General features: G+C 38.7%; 1 protein-coding gene across 1 annotated transcript in view; it reads right to left on the bottom strand.

Annotated features, from left to right (window-relative positions):
- Positions 1–1832: 1832 nt before the first annotated feature.
- The window catches only part of LOC128973411 (neural-cadherin-like), a 58913-nt gene continuing 34618 nt past the window's right edge, over positions 1833–26127 (bottom strand). Inside the window, exons 18-33 of the mRNA XM_054389716.1 lie at positions 24115–25729; positions 22303–22396; positions 20973–21157; positions 20526–20755; positions 17332–17603; positions 16551–16765; positions 15397–15524; positions 14670–14797; positions 12551–12674; positions 11826–12006; positions 10820–10986; positions 9652–9916; positions 8619–8799; positions 7376–7620; positions 5241–5395; positions 1833–2246 (exon numbers count right to left, since the gene is read on the bottom strand). Coding sequence (XP_054245691.1) covers positions 1833–2246; positions 5241–5395; positions 7376–7620; positions 8619–8799; positions 9652–9916; positions 10820–10986; positions 11826–12006; positions 12551–12674; positions 14670–14797; positions 15397–15524; positions 16551–16765; positions 17332–17603; positions 20526–20755; positions 20973–21157; positions 22303–22396; positions 24115–25729 — 4599 coding nt within the window. The remainder of the gene's footprint in view (positions 2247–5240; positions 5396–7375; positions 7621–8618; positions 8800–9651; positions 9917–10819; positions 10987–11825; positions 12007–12550; positions 12675–14669; positions 14798–15396; positions 15525–16550; positions 16766–17331; positions 17604–20525; positions 20756–20972; positions 21158–22302; positions 22397–24114; positions 25730–26127) is intronic.

Below are 26127 nucleotides of genomic sequence, written 5' to 3'. Positions count from 1 at the left end.
GTGGGAATTGTTATCCTACGAGTAACACAATTTGAGTAATTCTACTGAATGTAAAATTAAGGAGTTGTTCTTTCTTAGACTAATTGTCTGCCTGTTGCAAAACTCACAACCATGCAATATACAAAAAGAAAACCCCTGGTCTGTGGCCCCAGCCAGCTGCAGCCCTCGGAAAACTCCAAAATGGTGAGCTTGAGTCCACACCTCAGTGAGAACCACCTGCTGCTTCCTTTGACTTTTCAGACAGAACAGCTTGCATGACTCATGGCTGTGGAAGTATCTGATCAAAACTGAGAAACAATTCTGTAGAGTCCAACCTTAAATATATGCAAGGAAGAGACATCATATACAGAAAGTTTATTACTAGTATGGTGCCTTAGATACACATGACACTGTACAAGCAAATAAAGGCAGTCCTTACCCCAAGGAGCTTATATACAAGCAAATTAAAATAAAACCAGACAAAATGGGAGCATATCCATAGCTGTGGAAAGAACACAAGGTATACAAACAGAAGACAAGGTATACCACTATTGGGAAAGAAGTGGATTGGCTTTGTATAATACATTGACTTCATTTCCATATCCTGCTTGTTACTGCTATGATCATGAAGTACAGAAGCTGACATACCTGACTTGTGGACACTGCAAGGCATTTTAGTCTGCATTTCCTCACAGATAACGTAGCAGTCAAATTACAGAATCAAAGACTCTGTACCACCTGTGACTCAAACCTGTAAGGCATGGGTTAAAATGGCATTTAGCTCTTCCAGGTGAAAAGGCTACATCTGCAGTGTGTAGCCATTGGCTGAGCGTGTGCTGCTGGTTTTCCAAAGTGTCTCTCAAAAGCACACAAGGACAAGATACTGCATGAATATTTTGTTTGGGAAATGTGCAAATTCATCTTGCCAGCAGACTGCACTGACCTATTTATGTGTTTTATTTATATAGATATATTTTTTTTTTTAATATATATAAAAAAAGCGAAAGCCAGACACGCCAAAAAAAGCTGCATGCAATGCAACTGTAAGCAAAGCAGTTTTAATGTCTCTTATAACAGATTGGTTTGTTTTCTTTTAATGAAACAAGTTATCTCAGATCTATATATTATATTCATATTGTCAGCTGATAAGATTATATATAATTTAATATATAAACAGCACAAAATAAGATTGTGTTCTTGCTGCACTTTGTTCCATTTATATATGCAAAAGGTGTGAATTCAAAAAGGAAAAAAAAAATCAACATTAATTTTAGGGGATCTCCTCTTTCCAGATATAGTCAAGTTTAGGCAAAGAAATTCAGAACACTAGCTGAACATTAAAAGGCCTGGAAAAGGGATTAATAACTTAAAGCATAATATTCCTCCCTCTGTGCAACTTGCTGCTACTTTTCCCCATCTTTCCCTTTCCCTAGTTGATCATGGTTCTGTACTAAAATGTTTCTTCAGATAACTGCTGAAGTTCCTACTGGAAATAGAACACATACACAGCATGCTTGCTTCATGCTTTCAGCACCATCTTAGATTATGTGCATAGGAGCTCTCAAAGAGTCTATTAGTTACCAAAAAAAACCCCACCCTGTTTATTTCTTAAACACTGTGAATGGCTAAGTACCCCAAGTTCTCCCTTTATGCCTCCCAGTAAGTTGATATCCCCAAATGTAAATGTCCAGAATGCCCCAAGATTAGCAAAGTGTGGCCCATGAGTGGGAATATGACTGCCTATCATAACAGAAAAAAAAAAAAGGGGGGTGGGGGTAGTACATAGCAGGAGCGTGAAAAACTGTCCTTCACCCCGCTTCCAAAATGTTAATTTAAATAGCAGACCTGGTAATCTACAGGTCCTCTGCATTTATATGTGAGTACAGTTCACTTAGTTTCTCAAACTTTGGTCCCCACTCTCTGATGTCGTCGTACGCTATAGCTTCATTCAGTCCAGAGGAGCTCAGGGTACTCAGACTGCTAGCAACCGAGCCTTCTCCTTCAGTGCAGAACACCTGCAGTGAGTCCTGGGGTACAGCCTGGGGATGATGGTCAGCATCTCTGACAACATCCAACAAGTACTGACCAAAGTCTGTGCTAGTGAAAGAGGGCTCTGTAGTCACTGATGTTTTGGTCTGCTCCGGCATGCCTGGGGACGTGTTCCTAAAGAATCTCTTCGGTTTTGTTGGGTTTTCTTTCTTCATGTGGAGGGAATAGGCTGGACTAGTTTGAATAGACACCTGCAGTTCTGCGATGTTGTATGCATCCTGGGGTGAGAAACCATTCACAGGAAGTTAACATTCTCTTTATTTCTCCCAAAATTTCTCATTTTAGTGGAAATGAAGGAACAATCCCAAGGCAGTTTGTTGGGTGTGAACATGCAAAGGACTGGCTTGTTCAGCCAACTCTGCCTCCTACAATGCACTTAAAGCCAAACCCACTAAGCAGAAGAGAATGCATGAGGAACAGCTGTGCAGCCTGCACTACTAAAGCTAGGTTCAAAATCAAGTCTAATTTCTTATTAGAAGCTAAATTAAAATGACAGCAAAAAACCCAAATTTAGTTCTAAAATTAAGATCTGAATATTTTATCATCATTAAACACTGGTACCAAGTCTGGCAACAAAGGTGAGAAAGGATATTCACAAACAGCACGTTAAAGGAAGCCTTTCTGCATTAGTAGTTCAGACATCGATGTGATTTCTATTAAAGTTGTATCAATCTGTGGAATAATGGTTAGTTGTGTTAACTGGAAGGGGCATTGCTGTAGAAGCCAAATAACTACCTGTTACCAAAATAAATAAATTTTTTTAAATGTTTTCCTCCTTGTGCAAAGCACTTAATGGTGTCCATGCCACAGGTCCTGAAGTACAACTTCTGTCAGTAAAGCTATCAACACTGTGCATGTTAATTGCACTAACTAATCAAAGTATGCCAGCTGAAGGAAAGAAAGGTGTTGTGCTACAGCATCCTTCACCTTCCCACAATCCAGAGATTGTGTCTCTGGACTTATTTACAGGCCGGAGAAGGCTGCTGACATGCTGTGAGACAGAATTCATTAGGGCAGACAAGTAATTATTTGTATCACTCATGCTATTCACCTGAATAGCAGCCACCAACTACAGAGCTCTCAAAGCAGCACTTTCCAGAAGATCACATCGATTCTCTCACATAACCATTTTATAAGAGATTAACCTAGGTGCTCTTGGTGAGTTTTGCTGAATTTCAATCAGGGACAGAGAATTGCTTTAAAAATAAGAAGCTGTGCAAGTGGCAAGAGAAGTTCGTGACAGGACTGTCATGAAATAGCTGCTTATTTCCGTTCATCCAGGGACTAAATACTGGTAGTGACGAACAATGTGAGACCCACAGTGCAGATGTCTATTTTAGACACGTTCTAAGTAAGTGCAAGCTAACGTATGATCCCAGGATGAGCGTGTTACAATGGCCTGGCTACCAGTAAGGGTGATAAGACATGGCAACTCTTTGTCATATGAAATTTGAATGGGAGTTTGTCCAAATACAGATTTAAGGCTCATCTCTGCTGATCTGTGTGTTATCTTTCACTGCTATTAGTTGTCCATTACAATCACACATCTCTTCTGATTATAGATCATTCCCAGTCAGCAGCTACAAACCCCAGTCAATCCTTGCCTCTAGCTTCAAAGCTGGCTTTTAACAACACATATACTTTTAACAACACATATACTCACCAGTGCACTAAGTTACTACAGCAATGCACCCCTAATTCCTCCAAGGACAGTTTATTTCAGGTGAAGAAACTCCTTGGTAAGACAGCTTCTTATCGCCCTAGTCCTGCCCTATACTAACATTACAAAGACAAAACTGTCTTGTCCCAGCACCCTCAAGATCCTGTTGTTAAGGTAACGTGAGAACACAAGTAAGGTATTGTAATTCTGGCTATTTTGGGGGTTTTAAATATAGACAAACAATTAGCTGTTAAAAAGGATTGTGGAAGGTTTTTAGTTGCAACCCCAGCAACTGTAAAATTTGAAAAGTTTAGGAGCAGTACACAGAATGTGCAGAGGCTTCACTCCAGGCAGCACTTCCTCAAGACAGAGCAATAGCCTGAGATGAGGATCAAGTCACTAATTTGATTGCACTGCTTAAAATAAGGAGTGCATTTTAAGAACTTTCTGAAGGTAATCAAACATGTCACAGACATTCTGGGTGTAAAACCCCAAAGTATTGCAGAGGAAGTTAATCTGATTAACAGCAGCAGGATTTACGCATAGAGCTGTCTATGATACCACATGAATACGTCCCTGTAGTTATTATGTTCACACTTCAAGAAGGGATGCTCTACAAGTAAGAATATTTTCTCAGGTGGCTTTTTGAAGAAGATATTTGAAATTTGAGGGCAGATCATATTTAATATTTGTTTTTAAACATGGCCTTTTTTTGACCCATCACATTAGTGGCCTCACTATTCTTACCTCTGTAAGTAAGTCACACCATCTTCGAATCTATGAAATAAACAGTTTCAAAGGTGGCAGTGAAGTTCCTTACTTTTTTTGAACATAGCAAATGTCTGTGGGTCAGCAAATGATCTATTTAAATTGCTCTTCTATAACATCTGCAGGTTTCTTTCAAAGTCCTGGCTTAAACTGACGATTAGAAATCCTTCAAACGGGTAGCAGAAATGTTAGTATTATCTACTTTGGGTATGATCTGGTCGACTCTAAGTATAAACACAGATTATGTTCAATAGTTATTTCACTCCAGAAATATGCAGGAAGGTTCTCCCACAACCACTCTGTGCTATAGGGCTTAGGAGAAGCAAATGCAGAACTTTGGTTTCTTAGCAAGTCAAATCTGAAAACTGCTATTACAGTCTCCAGAAAGAGACTGTCCACAAGGAACAGTTCACATCAGGCTCTTTCAAGCCCTCAATGCTACAGCAGTAATTACCACTGGGAACCTCAGTGGCTTCTGAGCTGAAACCAAACCCATCAGCTGTTAGTTCTTTACTGCTAAACTCACTCTACAAGCACTTTTAAATACACACATAGGAACACTTGCTTTAAGACAAATTAAAAATTGATAGGTACTTATCTCTACTTAAGAAACATGCACCCTTGTGTGCATAACCTTGCAAATAATTCATCTACCAATAGCAGTAATGAATCAGCAAAATAAAGGTTAAGGTCCTCAGTTATAAGGGAAAAACATAAAGTACATTTTCATTAGCATGGTGAGCCACTAGTCCCCTCAACTGTAATGTAACACAAAGGTCCTTACTTCATCTTGTTCCCCACCACCTTCTTCATTGTAGTTGAGGATATTTTCTCTGATGTCCTCCAAATCCTCATGATGTGCAGATACCTGGTAAACTCCTCCATTCAGGCCTTTGTGAGTCTTCCAGCGAGCCCATAAGAATACAGCACTGAAGAGAGCTGTGCAAACACACAGGAGCAAAACAGCATCATTCAGAAACAAATAAATCCCTTGTGTTCAGCAGTGCTGCAGTATGGTTTTTCTGTCCAAGTGCTGGAGCACTGCTTTGCAGCCACAGCCAGCAGGGCTGTAGTTTTGTGTTTCTCAGCAAATGTTGGATTTTTGCATTCTTGAATGTAGTTACAAGTGAACATCAAAGACAGAGAAAAGGCCTTTAAAGAGTGTTTTAAATTCCCTTTAAAGGACAGCCTTGAAGTTGTCAAGGAACTGAACAACCCAAGTAGTGTTCAGAGACCTAACATTTACTGCCAAGTGTTAAACTTTGTAAGAGAAAATGTACACAAAGGGGTAGCAGTACAGTAACGTGTTGACAGTAGGAGACACAGAAATGAAGCACAAGATGGCATGAGACAAAAGAGGAAATGACTTCATACATTTTACTAGAAAAAAAAATCAGGCACATTTTGCCTTAACATCCATGAATTTAAACATTTTTGTTAAATGCTTAGGTGCATTTTACACACTGACAGCTGGAAAGCTTCAACATTGGATAAAGAGAAACATCACATAAAACAGAAACTTGTGCACCACTGGGTTACAAACTCTACAGAAACTGATAGAAGCTCATAGCAAGACCTCAAACTATTGCATACCATGAACCACTATCAACTCACTATCAGTGAATTAAAGAGGCCAGAATATCTTGGAAGATCTACGTGGCAGAGTGCAGTTCAGTGCAGCAGCATCTGGATGTCAGTGGGTCTGGAAGTGGTGCACACAGGTCTGTGTGCTGCACTGTGCTGTGTAGCTGTACCCTTGAAGCTGAACCAAGGTGTCTGAGATGTGCAATTACCTCTTCCTCCATAGCCCTCATTACCATAATGTGTCAAAATTGTTCCACACTTGAACTTAAAAGATGTAATCAGATGTGAAAAAAAGCAGCTTTTCTAACATATGAAAGCATATGCATTTATAATTAAAGCTGCATTAATTAATCACTATGTGCATTACCACTTTCTAGAGGCCGTATAAGAGAAAGAGCATCTGAAATCTTGAGAACAAGGGATTTTATTAAAAATTCTCCTAACAGAAGTTACAGTTGTGTGATAATGCCATTGCTAACCACATCGACTAACATTTTCACAACACACACCACCTGGTTTCTTACTCATAACTGTGACCTGAAAGATTAGCAGGATTATTAGCTACAAGAAGTTTTTGCAGTCAAGCACAGGCAGCCATACAAAGTCAGCTGACAATAAAACTCCTCTGACAAAGCAAAAATCCTCCTTTACCATAATGGTCTATTAACCTCAGCTAACTGGCATTCCAAAAGCTGTGAAAACAGTTAGCTTCCCAGGTTATTTGCTATTCATATTTGCATGGCAAGCATATTATCTAGCAGACTTGGGGGAAATGATGGTATTTCAGGTAGCTACACAGGTGGATTCAAAACAGTCCACAATGTATCTTTTTCCTCTTTGAGACCAAGTACCTAAGGCTGAAAACTACTGAGGAAGCCAAAAGCAGCTGTCAGGAGTTGTGACACAACTGGTAAAACGTGAGAGGCTGCTTCTGCCTGACCAAGTGTATTCCTATTGGACAGTGCATTTCTCCTAGACAGAAAAATCTGTTTCATGCTCACTAGTGTTCTATTCAGTGCTTATCTGGCAGCAATTTCCACTCTTGCCGTTCAATTGAATTTGCTTCCAATTATGCATCTGAACAGTTCCTTAGCAATGAAGTGAAAATGTGCAGAAAATAAAAATGCAAGGACTTCCCATAGTTCACAAATGTCAACTCACTTAGCAATACACCACCACAGGGATGAAAAGTAAGTTACTGATGGAGTTGAGAGCATGGCAAAGAAATGAAGACAGAGTCAGGTCTCCATTAGGAGGACGAGATGATGACTATTCAGGACAAGATGGATAAATGATGTCACCAAAGGTAATACAAGATGTAGTTGCCATAGCTACCTAACAGCGCCAAAAAGCAAATGCAGATGGCAAACATGGAACTAAAGCTGAGGCCAGTATCCTTGTGAAAGATCGCCAGTGTGATTTCACAGTTACGTCCAGTATAGCCATCAGGGCAGTGACATTGGAACTTGGTTGGTGACTGCGAGATGCAGGTACCATAGTTACAGGGCCTTTTAGCACATGCAGTGTAGACACACTGTCTGCCAGTGGCATTCTCCATGATCATGTGTCCTGGAGGGCAACTGAAAAGATGAAGGCAGAATGAAAACATTAAACTTTGGGAAAAGTAAACATGAAAGACAGCATTCAAGATTTTAAAATAGTCTTTGATGACACTCTACATACAGCTCCTGAAGTAGCTACTACAAGTTGCTTAGAATAATAACAGGATTGTAGTCTTTCCTAAAGCAGTCATACAACGAGCTCCACAATATTAAGCCCTTATGTCTGGGGCTTTCAGAACTCAGGTAGTTCCACTGGCTACTGCAAGATTACCCATGAAAAACTAGCTGGACTAAGGTTTGCAGTTCTATCTAGGCAGGACAAATTATGCTGTATTCTTTGTGTTTCCCTTACACTGAATTTCAAGGAATAAAAAAAAAAACCCAAACACATCATGTCTAGAAAACTCCATTCGTGTGGACAGTGGCAGTCAGTAATGCTTAAAGTGTCCATTTTCACAGCACAACTAACTTGAGTTAGTGTTGTCCTAAGCTCAGCCTCAGCCACACACAAGAACTCTGAGCTTTATGATGTGGTGCTTCTAATGCAACCTGAGTGGCCTGTAAAGGAACAGAGCTCACAGCTTAAGACCGTGTAAGAAGTCAGATACTGACAAAGGAAAGCACATCTACACTGCACAGCACAAGATCCACAAGCCAGCCTAGCCTTGCTAGCGTTCTGTTCCACTCCAGCTAAGGTTCTTTGCCTGGTTTTCAAGGTTTACAAACATTCTGGATTTGCTGCTATTCTTTAAATGTTTTCAATTAAGACAGGCAGGTGAAATTGCTACAGAATCAATGGAGATGTGCTGATTTACATCAGCTAAGTGCAGTACCTAAAAGGCCAGTGTTCTCGGAGTAACTTGATGCCTTCTGCAAGCTTCTAGCTTAGTGTTCCACTGCAGTTCAACCAATTTGATGAGATTGACAGTGGCAGCCTTCAAGTTGCACACTTAGGCAGCATCTACCCTTTCCCACCTGAATCTGGAGGGTCTTTTGCTTTTATTTCCACCAATTACCTGCATTCGTGCATCATCCACAAATCAATACAAATAAATTCCTGGTTACAAGGGTTATTCCTACAAGCCTCTGAAGAACAGCCTTCTTTGACACCTTGGGCACTCAGTACTGACACCAGCTCCTTCACGTGAGTATCCAGAGGGATCATGTAGTTATTAAATCTGACATCCTTCATACATCCTGAGGTGAGGCAAAAAGAGACTGTTTTAAAAGCGATTCAGCAAGAATGATTTAAAGCAGCTGTAAGATTTGGCAGTTTATGTTTAACAAAGGACTCTGACTACTAAAGTTTAAATCTAGGACTGAATTTACTTCAACTTCCATGGCATCGTTCTCCCTTTTCTGTCTGATTTGTTTAAGCTTTCATTAAGATTTCCAAGAACCAAATGCTGTGCAGACCTGTCTCTGTGTGTGTGTGTGTGTGTGTGTGTGTTTGTGTGTGTGTGTTCAAGACACAGATGTGTTCTGCTGACAACCCTTTGACTAGGTTTTCAATAGAGAATTTTAATTGTTAGCTTTAATTCAATAAAACATTTATAATTTTAGTTAGTGTTTCAACTGAATGACTGTAAAATCCAGTAATACAAAAGTAATACATAAAGGTAATATACCAGATTTTGTTGTGTACCATGCAATGCACATAGGAAATGGAAATATTCCTTTCAGCATAGGGACAGCTGTATTTGGTTGGGAAGCACAGCTGCTGGATGGACTGGACAGAACCAGGCAATGAACCAGTTCTGTGTAAATAACGCAATAAGCCATCCACAGTCCACCTGGGAGAAGCTTGTGGATCTCCAGTTACAAATGCTCTACATACAGTCCTGTGAAGAAGCCAACAATATAATCCACTGCTGTATATTTTTCCTTGTCAGAAGAGTTGATTTGTCGCTGTTGCAAAGTGTCATGCAAGAATCCTCTTTACTTTGGCCTCTACATAAACAAGAAAGCTTCTCACAATATGCCCATGCAGTACCAGCACACCAGTTTTATATGTCCATATTCTGAACACTGAGATCAGGAATTCCTCACCTTGAAAACTCTTGTTTTGATTGAATGGGTAGGTGTTTCCAAGGACCAAGCTGCTGGGGTCAATCATGATCTCTTTGTATATTCCTGCTGCTTTCAGAATTTCTCTCCTCCCACCTCCTTCATAAAGGCGAAGAGTGAATTCATTTTCGTTTCTCTCCAGTGTGATATGATGCCATTCACCATTATTAACATGGTAGGAGGGAAGGCTTACAGAGTAGTCTCCATCACCCAGATTATATGAGACCATTAAGAACCCCTGAACAACCTTGGGAATAATTAACAAAGTAGTAAGAAACAAAAAAGCCATCACCTTTGAATTTTTTTTTTAATTCAATTTTGAATTGATCTGTAACTGTCATGTTACTTGAACGAAGATTTTTGTATCATCACCAATCTTAAAGCATTTATTTTCATTTAGAATAAGTTTACATTGCACATAGAATCAATAAGGTTGGAAAAGACCTCAAGGATCAAAGTCCAACCTGTCACCCAAGAACTCATGACTACTAAACCATGTCATCAAGTGCCATGTCAATCCCCTCTTGAACACCTGCAGGGATGGTGTAATATAAAGATACTTCAGGTGCTACTGAACTAGACAACCCAAATACTGACAGCAGGATACTCACAGTAGTATGTATTTTACTCAGAATAATTCTACCCTGCTTCTTTCAGACTAATGGTACTCTTGAAAGGCTTGAGAATCTGGTGCATCATTTCCCCAGCTGAAACCAACTGATCTGAAGAACTGACTATATACAATATGTGGTCTCTATACAATAACAGTTGTCATTTGGAGAGCCTGACACTATTACAAGGGCTAGAGGCATCTTTCTTGGCAGGGTCTGAACTATGCAGAATTGGCCGCTTGTGACCATGGCTGTATAGGATACCAGAGTAGACACCTTACTGATCCTACAGCAAACAATACTTCACTATAACTGGCAACAGTGTCATTTGAAATCCAAGGGGATAGCAGGGCTGTGTCCTCAATATCTTAAGTGAAGGCTCAGATCTGTAAGTGTGCATAAAATGAATTCCAAAGGTTTTGTGCTTAGCATAAGGTGTCAGTTCTGTTTCCAGCTCTTCACCTAATGTTTCTCTGGGCTAAGTACTCACTGGTATGGATTTAACTTTATGCTGTAACTGCCTGGAATGCCTTGCTCACCTGTAGGGTGATGTGTTCATCCTTATTTCGAGACAACATGCTCGTGATGACACTGTTGGGCTGCCGTGTCCTAATCATAGCTTCAAACTGCGTCCTACGGGCTGGCACGCTGACGGGAAGCTGATAGCGAATGTGACTTCCTGGCCCAAATGTATATTCTTTGGAAACTGAAAAGACAGGATAAAGACCTTTAAACCATTTTGTAGGAAAAGGGAAATATTACTGTCTCAATTATTTTTGTAGTAAGAGTTGAAAATAAAAGAAAAAAATTGTCATGCACAGCAGGGATCCATGAGACAGAACTTGTCCTTTGGGTATGTCCCTTTGCCCACTTCCTCTGTAAAGAGGGGATTTCCCTTCTAACTTGACCCTGCTAATGCTTCTCCTTACAACACTCACATTGTATGACAGCAGGAAAGCAGAAGCTCTAACCAAAACAAAACAAGAGCTGTAGACAAGGTATTAAGTACTGCAACCAAGTTTCACATCCTGCTGTCTTACAGTTCTCTTTTTGCTGCAAACTTTGGCTCCATGGGGGCTAAAGGAAAGATCCTACTATACCAAAGCACAGATCCTTAAGTCTCTTCCAGACACCAACAGAGCAGTAATTTCCTATTTCTGTTGTGTAGTTCCAATTCTGCACAGTAAAGTGGTACAGGCACACTCACATTTAAGTTTTAGGTTATTAGATTTCCGAAACAGATGCAAATTCAAAAATTGTGATGCAAAGAAATAATTTTGTTCTGAAATCATTTGTCATGTAGTCTCCATTATATAGTTATGCCACAAACACTCTCAGGATTAAAGAAATCTGATATTGAGAAAGTAATTTGTTAAAGACAATAGAAAATAAACTGTTAAAAACAAACACAACTACACTGAAATACGGCTTTACACAATGTAAACATCAGAAACCACCTCAGCAGCCAATACCTGCAAACATTATAAGCTCTCTGGATTGTAAAATTTACCAGCCTATCAAATACATAACTGAAAAAGACTTCACCTTTATCACATCGATAGCCATAGTAACCTGGCAAACAGTGACAAGCAAAGGAGCCCCAGTCTCCAAGACACCTCCCATGAATGCCACAGGAAGAAGATCCCATAGTCTCACAGCTCCCATCCGTAAGTGTGCAGCCAGGGAAACTATTCAGGGACTCTGCAGGAGACTGAAGGTCATAAACCTTCAAGAGAAAATCATGACACTGAGATAATACTTAAGAAACACACTTCATTTTTTAAACACCATGTAGGAGTCTGTTCTCCATCTCCATCGCTTAAGATGCTAAGTTTGCCTTCTGACATTCAGATTTCAACTTATTTTATAAAGACTGCATTTTGCCTGTGAATAAACTGAACTGACTATGAAAGTAAAAGAATCCCTAATATTTTCTAACAAAGCAGACAGCTGGCATAAATACACCATTATACAACTGCCATTCAGAAGTTCCCTGAATGAGCAAAGAAGCTTGGAAGACAGCTGCATTAAGTAGGAGATGAAAAAAGCACAGTTTCTGGCTCACAAATACATCTGTTTGTAATTGAGAAATAACTTTTCAAGGTAGTTATTCTAATTATGACAGAAAAATCCCAAATATTTTCATAGTTTACACTGATGCAGGCAGGCATTGACTAAACAGAAGTAAAAGTTTTGGGTATAGTATTAATCTCCCAAAACTTTAATGAAGTTCACTCCTTTGCTAAAGCAAAATGCTACATTTCTCTTACCTGAGTATCCAAGATGAAATTGCGCAAGCAACCAGAGAAGTGTTTGTGTTGCAGCTGTGGGTAGGAATAGGGTAGTGATTCTTTTACACCACCCAGCTGTAGGACATGGTTCACACTCAAATACCTATAAAAATTATGTGAATAACAGAAATAGATGTGAATTTAACTTCAAACCTAAGCATATTACTATAAGCAGATAAATAAACAGCTACATTGCATATCCAAATAACAGGGGCTTTATAAAATGACAAAAGCATGCAAGTATTGTATCTTTTTTCCTGTGAAACACTCAGTGAGCAGAATCCATCATCCCTTTAAAGGGTAATTTATTTTTTTTCATGACAGTGCAATCTGTTGGGAATTTAACTACAGGACCATTACAATTCAGGTATGCTTGTGTTCCAGACGCCATGTTCTCCATCAAGTGCTTCTCTATGTGCTCATTTCTCCTATCCTGTAGGAATACTACAACAAAGACTGTTTTGTGGATGATAAAGGCCAGAAAGCTGTAAGTTGGGTGAATGTACAGTACACACATCTAGGCTCTGCAGTGTGTCCAAATCATCTCTCTGAGCCAAAGAATTCCTCATATTTTAGCTCTCACAGAGTTTCTTTTTCTCTGAGTTATCAGCTCTTTTTTTGTTTTCATTTGTTCTTACGTTTTTCCCCTTTCTATGTGCTTCTTTCATGACAAGGAGGGCTTCGTGCATCTGCTAACAAAGCTTAATTCCAACACTAATCAGCATGTTTGCTGGAACTACCTGTTCCACAGCTCAAATATCTTTATTAGTACAAAGGTTTTCTTAAAATATAACCTGAATATTTCTCACCGTAACTTAAGGTACTGTATAGATGAGATTGTCTAAATCCTCTTTGTAGCATTCTTTTATATACACTGAGGCTTATCACATCTCTCCTCAGTTTTCTCTTTTTTCAGTTAAGTGACCTCAATTCCTTCATTCTTGATAGGTCTTACTCTCAAGGCAAGCTGATTACAGTCATTGCTCTTCTCTGGACTGTACCCAGTTGTACACATCTATCCTGCACCATAGTACACAAACTGGACCCAGGATTCCAGCTGAAGCCCAGTAGCACTAACCAGAGTGGAAGGATTATCCTCTGTGTTTCAGAGATGTACACATGTTGAGGTATTACTGTGCAGTGCTTGCCTTTTTCAGCTTAATGTGGCATTTCTGACTCACTTTCCAACTACCATCTGTACCTCTTACTTGTTCCCTTCTCTGTATTTGAGACTGGTTATTGTATTTTCTGGTCCTATTTTCAGTTTGCCAAGATCACATTTAATTCCAAGCCATACCCTCCAACATACAGGTAATTTCTCCTATCTTGGTGTCATCAGCAAGGGCAACAAGCATCAGTCCAAAGGGCTGAATTATACTGAATCCAAACCCCTGCAGAATGAAGCTGAACACGCCCTTCTGCTTTGAATGTAGTGACTACTTTTTGAAGATTTTCCACCTTTTCCAGTTTTAACCAACACTAAGGACCAACCCAACAGCACAAGCAATTTAAACCACCAGACTCAGTGCCCTGCTTTGTCTGTATTGGATAAGGAAAGGTGGATTGTGCATCTCATCAGTTGTCTGTAGGAGCACAGCAAGCTGTGAAAGCTGAGGTACAAATAGAGCTTTTGCCTGTCCTAGAAAGGCAGTAACCTTGGATCAGACAGTTTGCAAAAAGTTGTCAGCAAAGGCCCTCAGACTTCTACCAATCAGACAGTAAAACTGGTTGAGGATCCAGTTATTACCATTAAAAGGTCAACTGGCCTAATTTAATGAGGTTATCAAGAACAGGCTTACAGTGACTTCATAAATAAAGTGAGAAATCCTGTGGGCTAGGGATGGTACACAGTACCCACAAAAGTTCTGGTATTGGCCACAGAGTGTTCTGGGGCTTGTTTATCGTGGCAACAATATTGGAGGAAGATTGGTTCCTCAAAATTTGTTTAGTGTTTTAAGGTCCAGACTTGGCCCAGAAGGTCCTTGAGAAAAGCAAATGCTTATATGCTTACAGTCACTAATGACAGCTTCAATTTGAGAGGTAAAATGTTCAAAGGCCCTACAACAAAATGTCTTATAGTAAATCTCCTGAAAAGTACCTTGCTTGTCGTGGGACAGACCCAAAGACTTCACAATTTGTGCGATCTTCAGTGGACAGCCATCTGCCTACTCCTTCTATCTCTGAGACAACTGCTGCACTGCAGTGATCCAGAATGAATCGAACGTCCTACACCAACACACACAATTACTGAATTAAGAATTTCTGTAACGTTCAGGAAACAAGTTGTATCAAATTTCCATCTTTCTCTTTTTTGCATACCATCAAGCAAAAAGGGTCGTGGGTTTTTCCTGCTCCGTTTTCCATTTTGCAATAACCAGTAAAGGCAAAATGGACAAAAGAAAGCACTCAGCTCCACATTTAATTCATGCTTCCGAGTACCTTCACCACTTTTATAAAAACTGTAACTACATTTGCAAATAATTATTTGCTTTTTGTGTAGAGGTAATCAATTTCAGGGTCCAAATGTGTAGCCTGAATGTGTAAATTACAATTAAGCCTTTATGCACCTTCCACATGTGCTGGAGGGTTTAAAATACAAGAAAAAAAAAAAAAAACTCCTCTGATCCTGGAATATAGACTACAACATAGGTAGGTTTGAAATTGACAATACTGTCTTCCTGAAATTTGTATTGTTAATCAAATCTACAAGCACTAGAATAACACATGTAATAACCCTCTCTGGTTTTCCTTTCCTTCTCTTTCTGTACAGGGAAATTTTATGGGAAATACAAATATCCTGATGTGGAACAAATCAAATAACCAACCTGGCCTTTGGTTCTGACTTCCAGATGATGCCACTTTTTGTCTGCTACATTCAGCTGACTTGGAAACTGCAGCATCACAAAACCTGAGCCATGGCTTATCTTCAGCACAGGAATACCACTGGAGAGTTCTAATACAACATGAGCAAGAATTTAAATACAGCTGGAGAATCTTTCCCTTGTGGATGTGTTAGCAGCTAGTGAATGTATTGATTTACTGGTTAGTACTAGTCACATAAAATAGGGTTCACTACCCCATAACTAGAATTACATGCTATGACTTCTATTATGCAAACACATTCATTCAATGTAGCATTTATTTTTATGCTTTAGATTGTTCCACTTCTCTGTCAAAACACTGAAACTAGGTCCTGATACGCAATCTGCACATTTTTAATGCTCTAGCACCTTTTTAATGCTCTAAAACAATTAACACGTGCAGGTTTTACTCTCTCCCATCTTCTACTCAAATTTATAAATAACAGCAAAACAAAGCAAAAATGAGACCTGATTAACGATGTCCCAACAACATTACCTTTCAATTAATTAGAAACATGACAACCACACTGTGCATCGTTTATTAATTCATAAAAAATAAGCAGAAGCAATGTTTTAAATAGGTGTCAACATAAAGGAATGTGTTCTACTTGTGTATAAATTTTACTTGTAGTTGAGTGGTGCACTGAGGCTGGATTCATCCATCAAGTCAGTGCCTATTTAAAAAAAAAAAAAACATGTAAAAATGCCCCAGGACTGAAAGCAGTTTAAGTGGATTTCCTTTCTCACCAAACTAGATAAGGATGACATGCAACTAAGACTACATTAATCATGTAATACCTATCTTCAAAGTACCTAAATTCCTTTACAGCATTAGAGCTTTCCTAGGGGGATTATTTCATATATATATATATCAATCTGTCTATTTTGCCTTCCCCTTGATTTCTACAACTCTGAAGTGGACCTAAAGCTATAGGTGCAGGCTATGAAAAGAGACATCAAAGAAGAAAGAGCTATTAGTAAATGTTTCAAAATATTTTCAAAACATACACTATTTCATAAGATAGAAAGGCAGCATTCATACTCTAATTACTACACTGTACACAAGCAACCCAGTCTCAAAAGATATTTAATTTTTTCACACACTTTTGCAGAAGTACCTATTGCAATGAAGTTTTCTGTCCTCCCAGGTTCTGGATTCGATAAAGGACCACTATATAGTAAAAGTCCATCTGGTACCACAGTAATAAACTCCAAAGAAAGAGAGCTTTCAAAACAAGGCCTAATGGGACGAAACCATGCATAACCATTTCCATGGAAACTGTGCTTTGTCTGCTGGCAGTCTGGTCCATGAAATGAAGTGGGACAAAGACATCTGAAAAAGCACAAAAACATCAAATGGTCAAAATTCCCCAACATTTCACTTTGGGGGTTTGTTTCACTAGCAGTTAAATAGCTATTTAAAAATAGGAGTAAAATAATAAATACTTTAGCAGAGTCTCAGTGGTGCTTGATTAAAGTATTTTAGGAGTACAATGCATATTTTTCACTATATAGCATTCCTGCTGCTATCACTGATACCTTTATTATTACTCTTCCAGAAAAGAAAAAAAAAAAAAAACAAACAGAACACACTTCCCATTTCTTCATACTGAATTAGGCACTCTTTAAAAATTGCATGTGTTAATTATACCACTGTTTTTTCCCCAGAGTTCTCTTTCTTACTCACAAACTATTTCCATGACTTTTAGGACCACAGCACCATTACTGGGCCACTAGTAAAGATGCTGTTTACACTGCAGTGCACTCATGAGTTTTTCTGTTTCTCCTTCAGGCAGAAGTACATTTACGAATTTTTTAGACCTGTATTTTATAATCCCCAATCAACAATTTAAAAAATAGAAGAAAAAAAAAAAGAATCTGCAATGGAAGTTTTCTCACCTGTAACCATTCAAAGTGTCAATACACATCCCACCATTGAGACAAGGGCTTTGAGGGTAGGAGGAACAAGACTGGTGAACTCGGTCCCTAGCTGCACAGGTGCAGACTGCATTGATGGTGGTTGTTACTGAGACAAATGCCACACTTCCAGTATCCATCACTGTTGGGATGTCGCTCATGGCAAGGTAGTTTGTACAGCTCTCACTACATTTTGCGCTCCTACATTCATCTACATCGATTTGTGAAAGGTTTGTTTGCAAAGCTGACTGGATCTAAGAGAAAATACAATTTAACACATCACCAGTCTTGTCCTAATGAGTGTTTTTATTTAGTCCTTAATTTCTGAAAAATCTAAGCCTCACAGACTTCATGAGATGCTTTATTTTCTTGAGTATTAATGAGAAACATCCCTGACTATAAATGCAAATAACCCGATTTGACAAATACAGGAAAAAATTTATAGGAGCAGTATTTCCTAAAAATTGAATCATTGGCATGACTTACTGTGAACATGTTAAATCTGTACTGGCCTACTGCCATTATTTCCAAGGGCCAAAGCCCTGAGAGCAGTGATACTCCACCTTCTGAACTGTGCTGTCTGCATCACACTTCTCTGCACCCTGACAGCAACAGGCATGTTTTAGCTGAAGCCAGGAGAAACATTTTTCTATGTGAGTTATACCAGATACTATTTCTTATATTCTCTTGCACATAAGCATACAGACACAGGAAAATGCAGGGAATTCAATATATGCGTTAGCATTATATTAATTCAATAACAAGGTCCACAGACAAGAGAATTTCATAGCAATTAAGGTTCAGTCTGCTGATTTGTGCCCCATACACTTATATTTAATAGCAAACTGTCTGAAACAAAATGTGGTCAACTCAGCAGACTGGATACTGTATTCTGCTCTACATGAATCTTTCATAGTTTTTTTATCATTAATTGGGGTTGCACCTGTGAGCCCAAATACCCAAATAAAAATAACAGCTTCATTGTGCACATAGGTCTTGCAATGTAGTAACTCTGCAGTTTGCAGCTTCTAATCTGAACAGACTGAAGAACTAGCAGAAGGCACAAAAGGGAAAGTAAGCTGTCCACAGTAAGCCTGAGGACAGAAACAGGGCTGCCATTATTTCAGACTTTTTGTGCTTCTGCCAGTAGCCTACACGCTGAACTAAGTTATCACAAACTTTATTCCCTGGCATGACAGATTTCTCCCTTTCACTTGTTTGGGGATTGTGCACTATAAAGCTTCTGACATTAAAATGATGTGTATTTAGTGCTCAAACCCAAACACAAGAGACCTCACTACACTCACAGTGGTATATATTGAAGTATACAAATGTAAAACTAACATTAGATCAGACTGACACTCTCTTCAATTATAGATTTAATATGGTTTTTTTCAGATTATAAAATGTATGACACAGACCTTAAAAATAACTCTGAAAAGATCAAAACAAATACATAAATACTGAAGTGCTTTTTTCACTCGTGCTGTCATCTCAATTCACCACTGTAGAAACTTTGACCTTTGTAATCAGCTGACAAGTATATCCTCAAGTATCATAACATGTATTGAAAAACATGTCCCCAGGGGCATAAAATATACTTTACAATGACATGATGCATCCTGTCAATGCAGTTTCATGTCTGCTGCCCACATGTATCACCATTAGTGGAGAGTTCATAATGCACATGTAGACAGATGTTTAATACCATTACAGAAAACCAGTGTATACAACCAACCTTGGCTGCTTTATAATATTAGGATGGATGATTTTTCTGCTAAATACAAAAAAAAAAAAAAAAAAAGGCTGTCGTAAAGCCATATCCCAGGGAAGTAATGCAAACATATTATTTGTTTAGCAATTCAATGAATAATTCCAGTGCTAATTACTTATTTTCTATACTTATAGTTAAACACATAAAAAAAACTACTGGAAAAATTCTTCAGCTATGATTGGTTTTCTGTAAACTATTGGTGATTGCTCACTAGAGCTATTCATTAAATATTAAAAGGTGATATATAATTAATACAAACATTTTTTCATTAAAATATGTGAATCAATCCCCTTGTTACCATTTTGATGAATTCACCTGCCATATATTATGGCACAGAATATTTTAAATCTATGCAATTTGCTATATTATTGTTGCAGTAATCCAATAAATAAGCAAAAGAAGCATTCTTCATGCAAACTGTCTCTGCTATTTCCTACTTGGTCACTCTGAAGAGTCTCATAATCCACACAACTATTTAAGAAACAGTAAGATGTAGGCAGGTGGTTCCCAGGGACAGGCAGACTCTTCCATATTCACACAAATGGGAAGTGCAGCTTTCTCTTCAGAATAAATCCTCCCTAAGATGTACCATGTATTGAACCCAAACGTGCTCCCACAGCCACAAGTGACATGTCAAGAAGTGCTGCCTTGTCCAGGGCAAGTCACAAGCCAAGCAGCAGCTCCTTGCCTTTGTGCAAGGCAGTAAGCTTTAGTGTTGGTTCAGCAACTTCTGCAGGACTTCAGCAAAGCCACAAGAAAGAAAAGTGGGGCCCAGACTGTATCTGGGTGACTGAGGCTTGCAGGATCTGCTGAGAGTGCAGGACAGTTAGGGAACACCAGGATCCGGAAGAGATCTTACATTCAAGAACTGTTTTATCTTTGTTACAGTAAAAACACTGGGAGAGGGTGTCACTTTGCATGTAAAGTTGTCCTTTAGGGATTTAAATACAATCACAGAATTGGTTGTCTCCATCTCAGTTATCTGTTGCAACTCTTCTTCTAACCTGCATATTCCTTCCAGCAGGATTTTTTCTATGGAGTGTCTGATAAGAGTACACAATGAAACACAGACAAGAAAACCCAGGTGACTGCACCACGACAGGAATGCAGTCCCAGGCAGCTTTCTGTGACTGAAAAGTGGTTATATTTACTGACCTAGGAGCTAATAAAGCACTGTAGTAATAGTATGTATGGGTCCAAGGAGAAGCAAGAAATTAATTAATTACTTGCTTGACAAGTGGTTTTGTCCCAAGTGAAGCAAAAAGCCTTACCTGGAGATCTAGCATGTAGACCTGCAGGCAAGATGTTCTTCCACTGAAGTTTAGGATGCATGCCCTGCAAACTCAGTATCTGAGTGAACTGCACAGATGACAGATTACACAGGTAACCCTAGAGAACATACCTCATTTTTAAACACTGCCATCTCAGCATGCAGTTTCTCAGGTCTGTAATATGCTGAGCCATCATGGACTGCAAATCTTACATCTGTCTGTTTTCCATCAATGTTCATCACACTGAAGATAATGATATCGCTGAGCTTAGCAGGTAACATTTTTGCCAGTAATTCCTTGAACTTGTCATGTCTTGTTTTGCCATGTTCATCTATCCTTATGAACTCCTCTGCTGTGACATCTGAGTTTGGGATGCAAAAGTAGATGAACATTAAATGCTGGTAGAACGAATGCAGGATAATTTCTCAATTTATTTCTTATTTAACAGTATGGAAACACACCAGAAAATGCCCTACAGTGCTAAGTAGATCAAGAATTGATATAATAATACCTGCATGACATGATCATTGAGCTACAGAGGCAGCTGATCTGAACTCTCACCAGCAAATAAAACCAACCTGATAGACGCACAGAGGCTGAGTTTTGTATGGCTTCATTTTCCAGCTCTTTGACGTGGATTTGTACTGTAGATATAACATCAGGACAAACTCCATCAGAAACTCTAACTTCCAAGTTGTATATTCCTTGAGGAGTGCTATCCACCATCACCAGAGATCCAGTCCTCTGATTTAATCTGAAAGACCTAGACATAAACCTTCAATTAGGAAACCTCAATATCTCAAAATGGGTCACTCACTTTCTCTGTTAACGTAATTCAGAAAGCCTTAAATGCTACTATGAAGGTTACAGGAATTAACAACCTCAAAACAGCACCAGAAACACCTTAATTCAGAAACTACAATCTGCAGAAATTATAAATCCATGTCTCTTCCACTGCCAAATCCCTAGACTTTCCCAAACTTGAATAAAAGCAGTGTGTAAGTTGAACCACAGGGTTCAACATAGTTATCATGGTCTGGTCTATGAGATAAGTAATAGAAAGTGACAAAGCCACACAAAATTGTTCCAGATCCGCATTTATACATCTGGAACAGCATAAGATCTGCATGAAATCTCTGATAAGATCTTCATTTGCCACCTTGAAGGGACCTTAATCAGTCATTATGGAAACATTCTATGACCACTATTATGGAATAGCAACCCTCTTAATATGAAAATAGGTCCAGGGGCTGCTGACAGGCAGAATCAGTTTTTAATTCTGAGCCACATAAAGCTCTTATTCATAGCAGAGACAAAAAATCACATTCATTTTGACATCCATTTTCTGTATACATATATACAATCACGCCATGTGCCTTCTCTCTTTATGAAAGGAACAAATTACATCTACGTAGGAATTCAGGATCCAAGTCCATATTTCAATTAACAGAAAAAACTCCAGTAATCTGAGTCATGGTTTCACATGCAATTGTAAATTTAGCCGTTAAAGGAGATCAACAAATTCCCTTTCATTTCTGATTAAATTATTTCATTCTGCCCTTTGAAATTCAGGGTTCATATTTCATCAACCCTAATATTTGAGAGCAAGTATTAAAAATTCTGCCTATTTTTAAATTGGATCTTACAGAATGCACATTTTAAAATAAATTAATGACAACACATGACTAAAAATCATCATGGTGTGATCTTCCATTCTCTTGGAAAAAATATTTCATGCATTAATTTCTTTATACCTAGTTCCCGAAATAAAAAGAGCATTCAGAAGGTATATTCATTAATACACTCAATAACCCTGGCTTTATGCAGATCCTGAACACAGAGGAACACATGACAAAATAATTACAAAAGCATAAATATTACTCATTTTGACACAAATACAATCCTCACTTGAGCAGTTTTCCTTCAGCAAGAAATGTTTTATTGTCCCAGTCATCTTGATCTGGTGCAAACACTTCCCCAAGCACTGTTGTTGACCATTTTCCTGTTGAGATCAATTATAATAAATCTGCATTTAATTTTTGCTTTTCAGTGCATTTCATATTCTGCTGCATTCATTACTGTATTTATTATTTTCAGATCCCTGCTTAACTTGGTGATGGTTATGATCCAAGATTCTTAAAATAATGCAGAGCCTGCCACAGGACTTCTTCCATTTCTGGAAATGTGGGTACACTATGGATGTCACATGAAAGAAGAAAAGCTGCAAGCAACACAAAACAACCACAGAATGATAAATAAATACAACTCTATATACAATCCTTAGACAGATAAAAACAAAAGTCACCACATCAGGAGTTAAACCCCAAATGTTTCATTGCTACTCTATTATTTCAAACAGCACAGAAGCAAAATCCAGCAAAAGAGAGCAAGCTGGGAAAGTTTCTCAAAGTATGCAGCTGGGAGAAAAGGAAATGGGCAAGAAGCCACCAAGCTCTGACAGTTCTTTGCCCTTTTTTCAGGCCCTTGTGGGCTGTCACAGAAGTGGAACATCCGAGCAGCTGTTCTCAAATAGTAAACTCCAGGGAGGGAGATCTTTGAATTTTTTCACAGCCAAGATCCAGTAACAGATGAAATTTTTAAGGTTCAAATCTGGAGCCAATCCAGCCTAGAAACTTTGTTCTCTCATTTCTACACTAGGATCAGGTCACATCTTTTTCTAATCTAGGCGTCCTGATGGTCAGCAAAAATCGCTCGGTGCAGAAATATTTTTTGTAGATTAATCTTCTCTAATAATTATCATAAATTCTACCAGTGCAATGATAACTGAGATATCATGGAGTCTATCTGGAAAGGAATATCTGGGCAAAGGCAGAATAAACCATGCTTAATAAGGACTAGATTTGCAGGTAGTTTCAAGATAAAACACACTAAAACACAGAATTCAGGACAAATTTTAGAAAATATTACTAAATTGTTCACTCTCTGCTAAACCACTCCGATGAGAAAATGTAAAGCATTCACTTAATGGATGCATTTACTCTTCTCTCTCTCACTATGATAAACCTCACAGCACTGTGGCTGCTATCACAGACCAGCTTTCCTGCCAATATGTCTTGAACTAGGTACAGTGTACCACTCAAGAACGCATCTAGAATCAGTTCAAAGACTACATGTTAGAACATATTTCCTAGAGGAAGCAGTCACTTACTGTATCACAAAGATTTTTGTTTTCCTTTGGGGAAAAAAAAAAAATCTTTTCTCTTGGGTTCCTTTCTTGACAACAGAAAACTTCCCTCCATAGATTTCTGTACTGCTCAGCCACACAGTGGCTGTAGGACTGGTCTACAATTTCTCATCTATGAACTTCTGTTTATCTAAGATACTTCAGTTCTTCCCTTCTCATCTCCAGATCTCTTCATGTCAGATCATGTGTGCACACAAAAGACCTTTCCTCTGTGTATGTGGAAACTAGTGAATGGAAAACAGATTTTATTGGTTAAAAAATATGCTTTCTCTGCAAGCAAAATATCTACTTGTTTGCAGCTAACATTTTTTGGTAGATAATCTCTTACACACTAGGGTCTCAGCTTTGCAAATATACTTTACTCATTCCACTTCATTTAGTACTTTACAGAATTGGAGCTGAAGTTTAAAAATAGGAAAACCATTTTAAAAATAAATTAAGGACTATGACAAAGAAACAATGTGTAAAATCACACTATATTCATCAACCTGCTACAATATCCAAATAGCACTTACCTTTGTAACTGTTCACATAGACTTCCTTATGGCCAGATTCATGGCAGTTGTCATTTTCATCACCAATTGTTATAGTTAGGGTGCTTGTAGAGCTCATAGCTGGAATTCCACTATCTGTTATAACTATTGGCAGATGAAACACTTTCTGCTTTTCTCTGTCAAAGGACCTCAAAGCAGTTACAGTTGCTGTGTTATTTCTGTTGTCAGTAAGAGAAAAATCTGAAGAATTCTGATAATCTGGCACCAATGAAAATGTAAAAGGTGGTCCATTTTCCTCACTGTCTGGATCAAATGCATGAAGCAATTTTGATGTGTAGTTCATATGCACTATTTCAGGCCTCAATATATTTTCCCAAACTACAGGCATGTATGGTGCCTCAAATCTTGGTCCATTGTCATTAACATCAAGCAAATTAATCAAAACTGTAACACTTCCAGTGTGGGCAGGCATCCCTTGATCTGAAGCTTGCACAATTAAACTGTATTTTTCAATGACTTCACGATCTAGTGTATTTGCCACAACCACATGACCATGTTGGTCAACTACAAACTGTCTCATGGGATCTGAATCTGACTTTATAGAATACATAATGTTCCCATTCGAACCAGAATCCTTGTCTGTAGCTCTCACTGTGGTTACTGTAGTACCCACAGGCACATTTTCAAAGAAAGGGCTTGCCTGAACAATCTGAGAAAGGAATACTGGGCTGTGGTCGTTGGAGTCTTCAACCTCGATGAGGCACACTGCAATACTAGAAAAATCAAGATCCTCCACTGTAAGTGTAAGATTAAACTGCCTTTCACGGGCATTCTCAAAGTCCAGGTTTTTTTGGAGTCGAATAGTGGCACACTGCCGTTCTTTGTCTCTCTCAATACTAAACTTCTGATCTGGGTCTCCCCCGATGATACTGAACATTAAGTCAGCATTTTCCCCAGTATCTGCGTCTGTAGCACACACTTGCAGAACTTCTGAGTGGATGGCACTGTTTTCAGGAATTGTTGCCTGCCACATCTTTTTTGTGAATTTAGGTACATGATCATTGACGTCTGCAATCCAGATAGTGGCAGTGCCAGTTCCTGTTAGCCCTCCCCCATCTCTTGCCTCAACAGTAAGAAAATAATTGTCAGTCCTTTCTCTGTCGAGCGTTCCCCCCGCTACATGAATTGTACCAGTATTGGGGTTGATGCTAAACATGTCAGTACCAAACTCATTTTTTACATTCTCTGTTATCCTGTAAGTCAGGACAGCATTAAGACCTACGTTTGGATCGTCACGATCAACTGCACCCATTTCCACGACTAACGTTTCTGCAGGAGAATTTTCAAAGACACTCCCATTGCAGTCATCAGGCATGCACGTAAACATGGGTGCATTGTCATTTATATCCCACACATTAATAATTACATCAGCAAATCCTGTAAGTCCTTCTCCACCTTCATCAGTAGCCAATACAACAAATCTCCACAATGCTCTCTCTTCCCGATCCAGCATCGTGTGTGAGTAAATGCTGCCTGTTTCCTCATCTATTGTGAAAATATCACCTGCACCATGCCCATGCAATGAGTATCTCAAATCTCCTTCATCCACATTGCTATCAGGATCATTTGCCATAACCTACAAAAGTTTTGAAAACAAAGACATAGAAGTTATTAAATAAGCAATTATTGGTTTATATTCTTCCTATATGCTGCTACAATCTAAAGAAGTCCAAGAAAAAGTGTATGACATGCCCATGGCCAGGAGGTTGGAGTATGTGATCTGTAAGGTCCCTTCCAACCTAAGCCATTCAATGATTCTGTGATTCTAATATATGCATAGCAGATGAATGGCAAATGGGAGGTGCCTGAGGGACAAGTAGATTAATACAATTTGCACTAAAATAACAATGTAGATATTCTGATAGCTACTCTCAAATGTTAATTATTTGCTTTTTAGGATCACAAATTATCTACCTGTTTACCCTGCTTATTATCTTTGTAATTATTTTTCCATAGAATGGCATTTCTCTTCAC

The sequence above is a fragment of the Indicator indicator genome, chromosome 19 (genome assembly GCF_027791375.1).
Source record: "Indicator indicator isolate 239-I01 chromosome 19, UM_Iind_1.1, whole genome shotgun sequence".
Taxonomy (NCBI): Eukaryota; Metazoa; Chordata; class Aves; order Piciformes; family Indicatoridae; genus Indicator; species Indicator indicator.
Note: the sequence above shows the minus strand (reverse complement) of the source record. Positions and strands in the feature narration are given on the sequence as shown.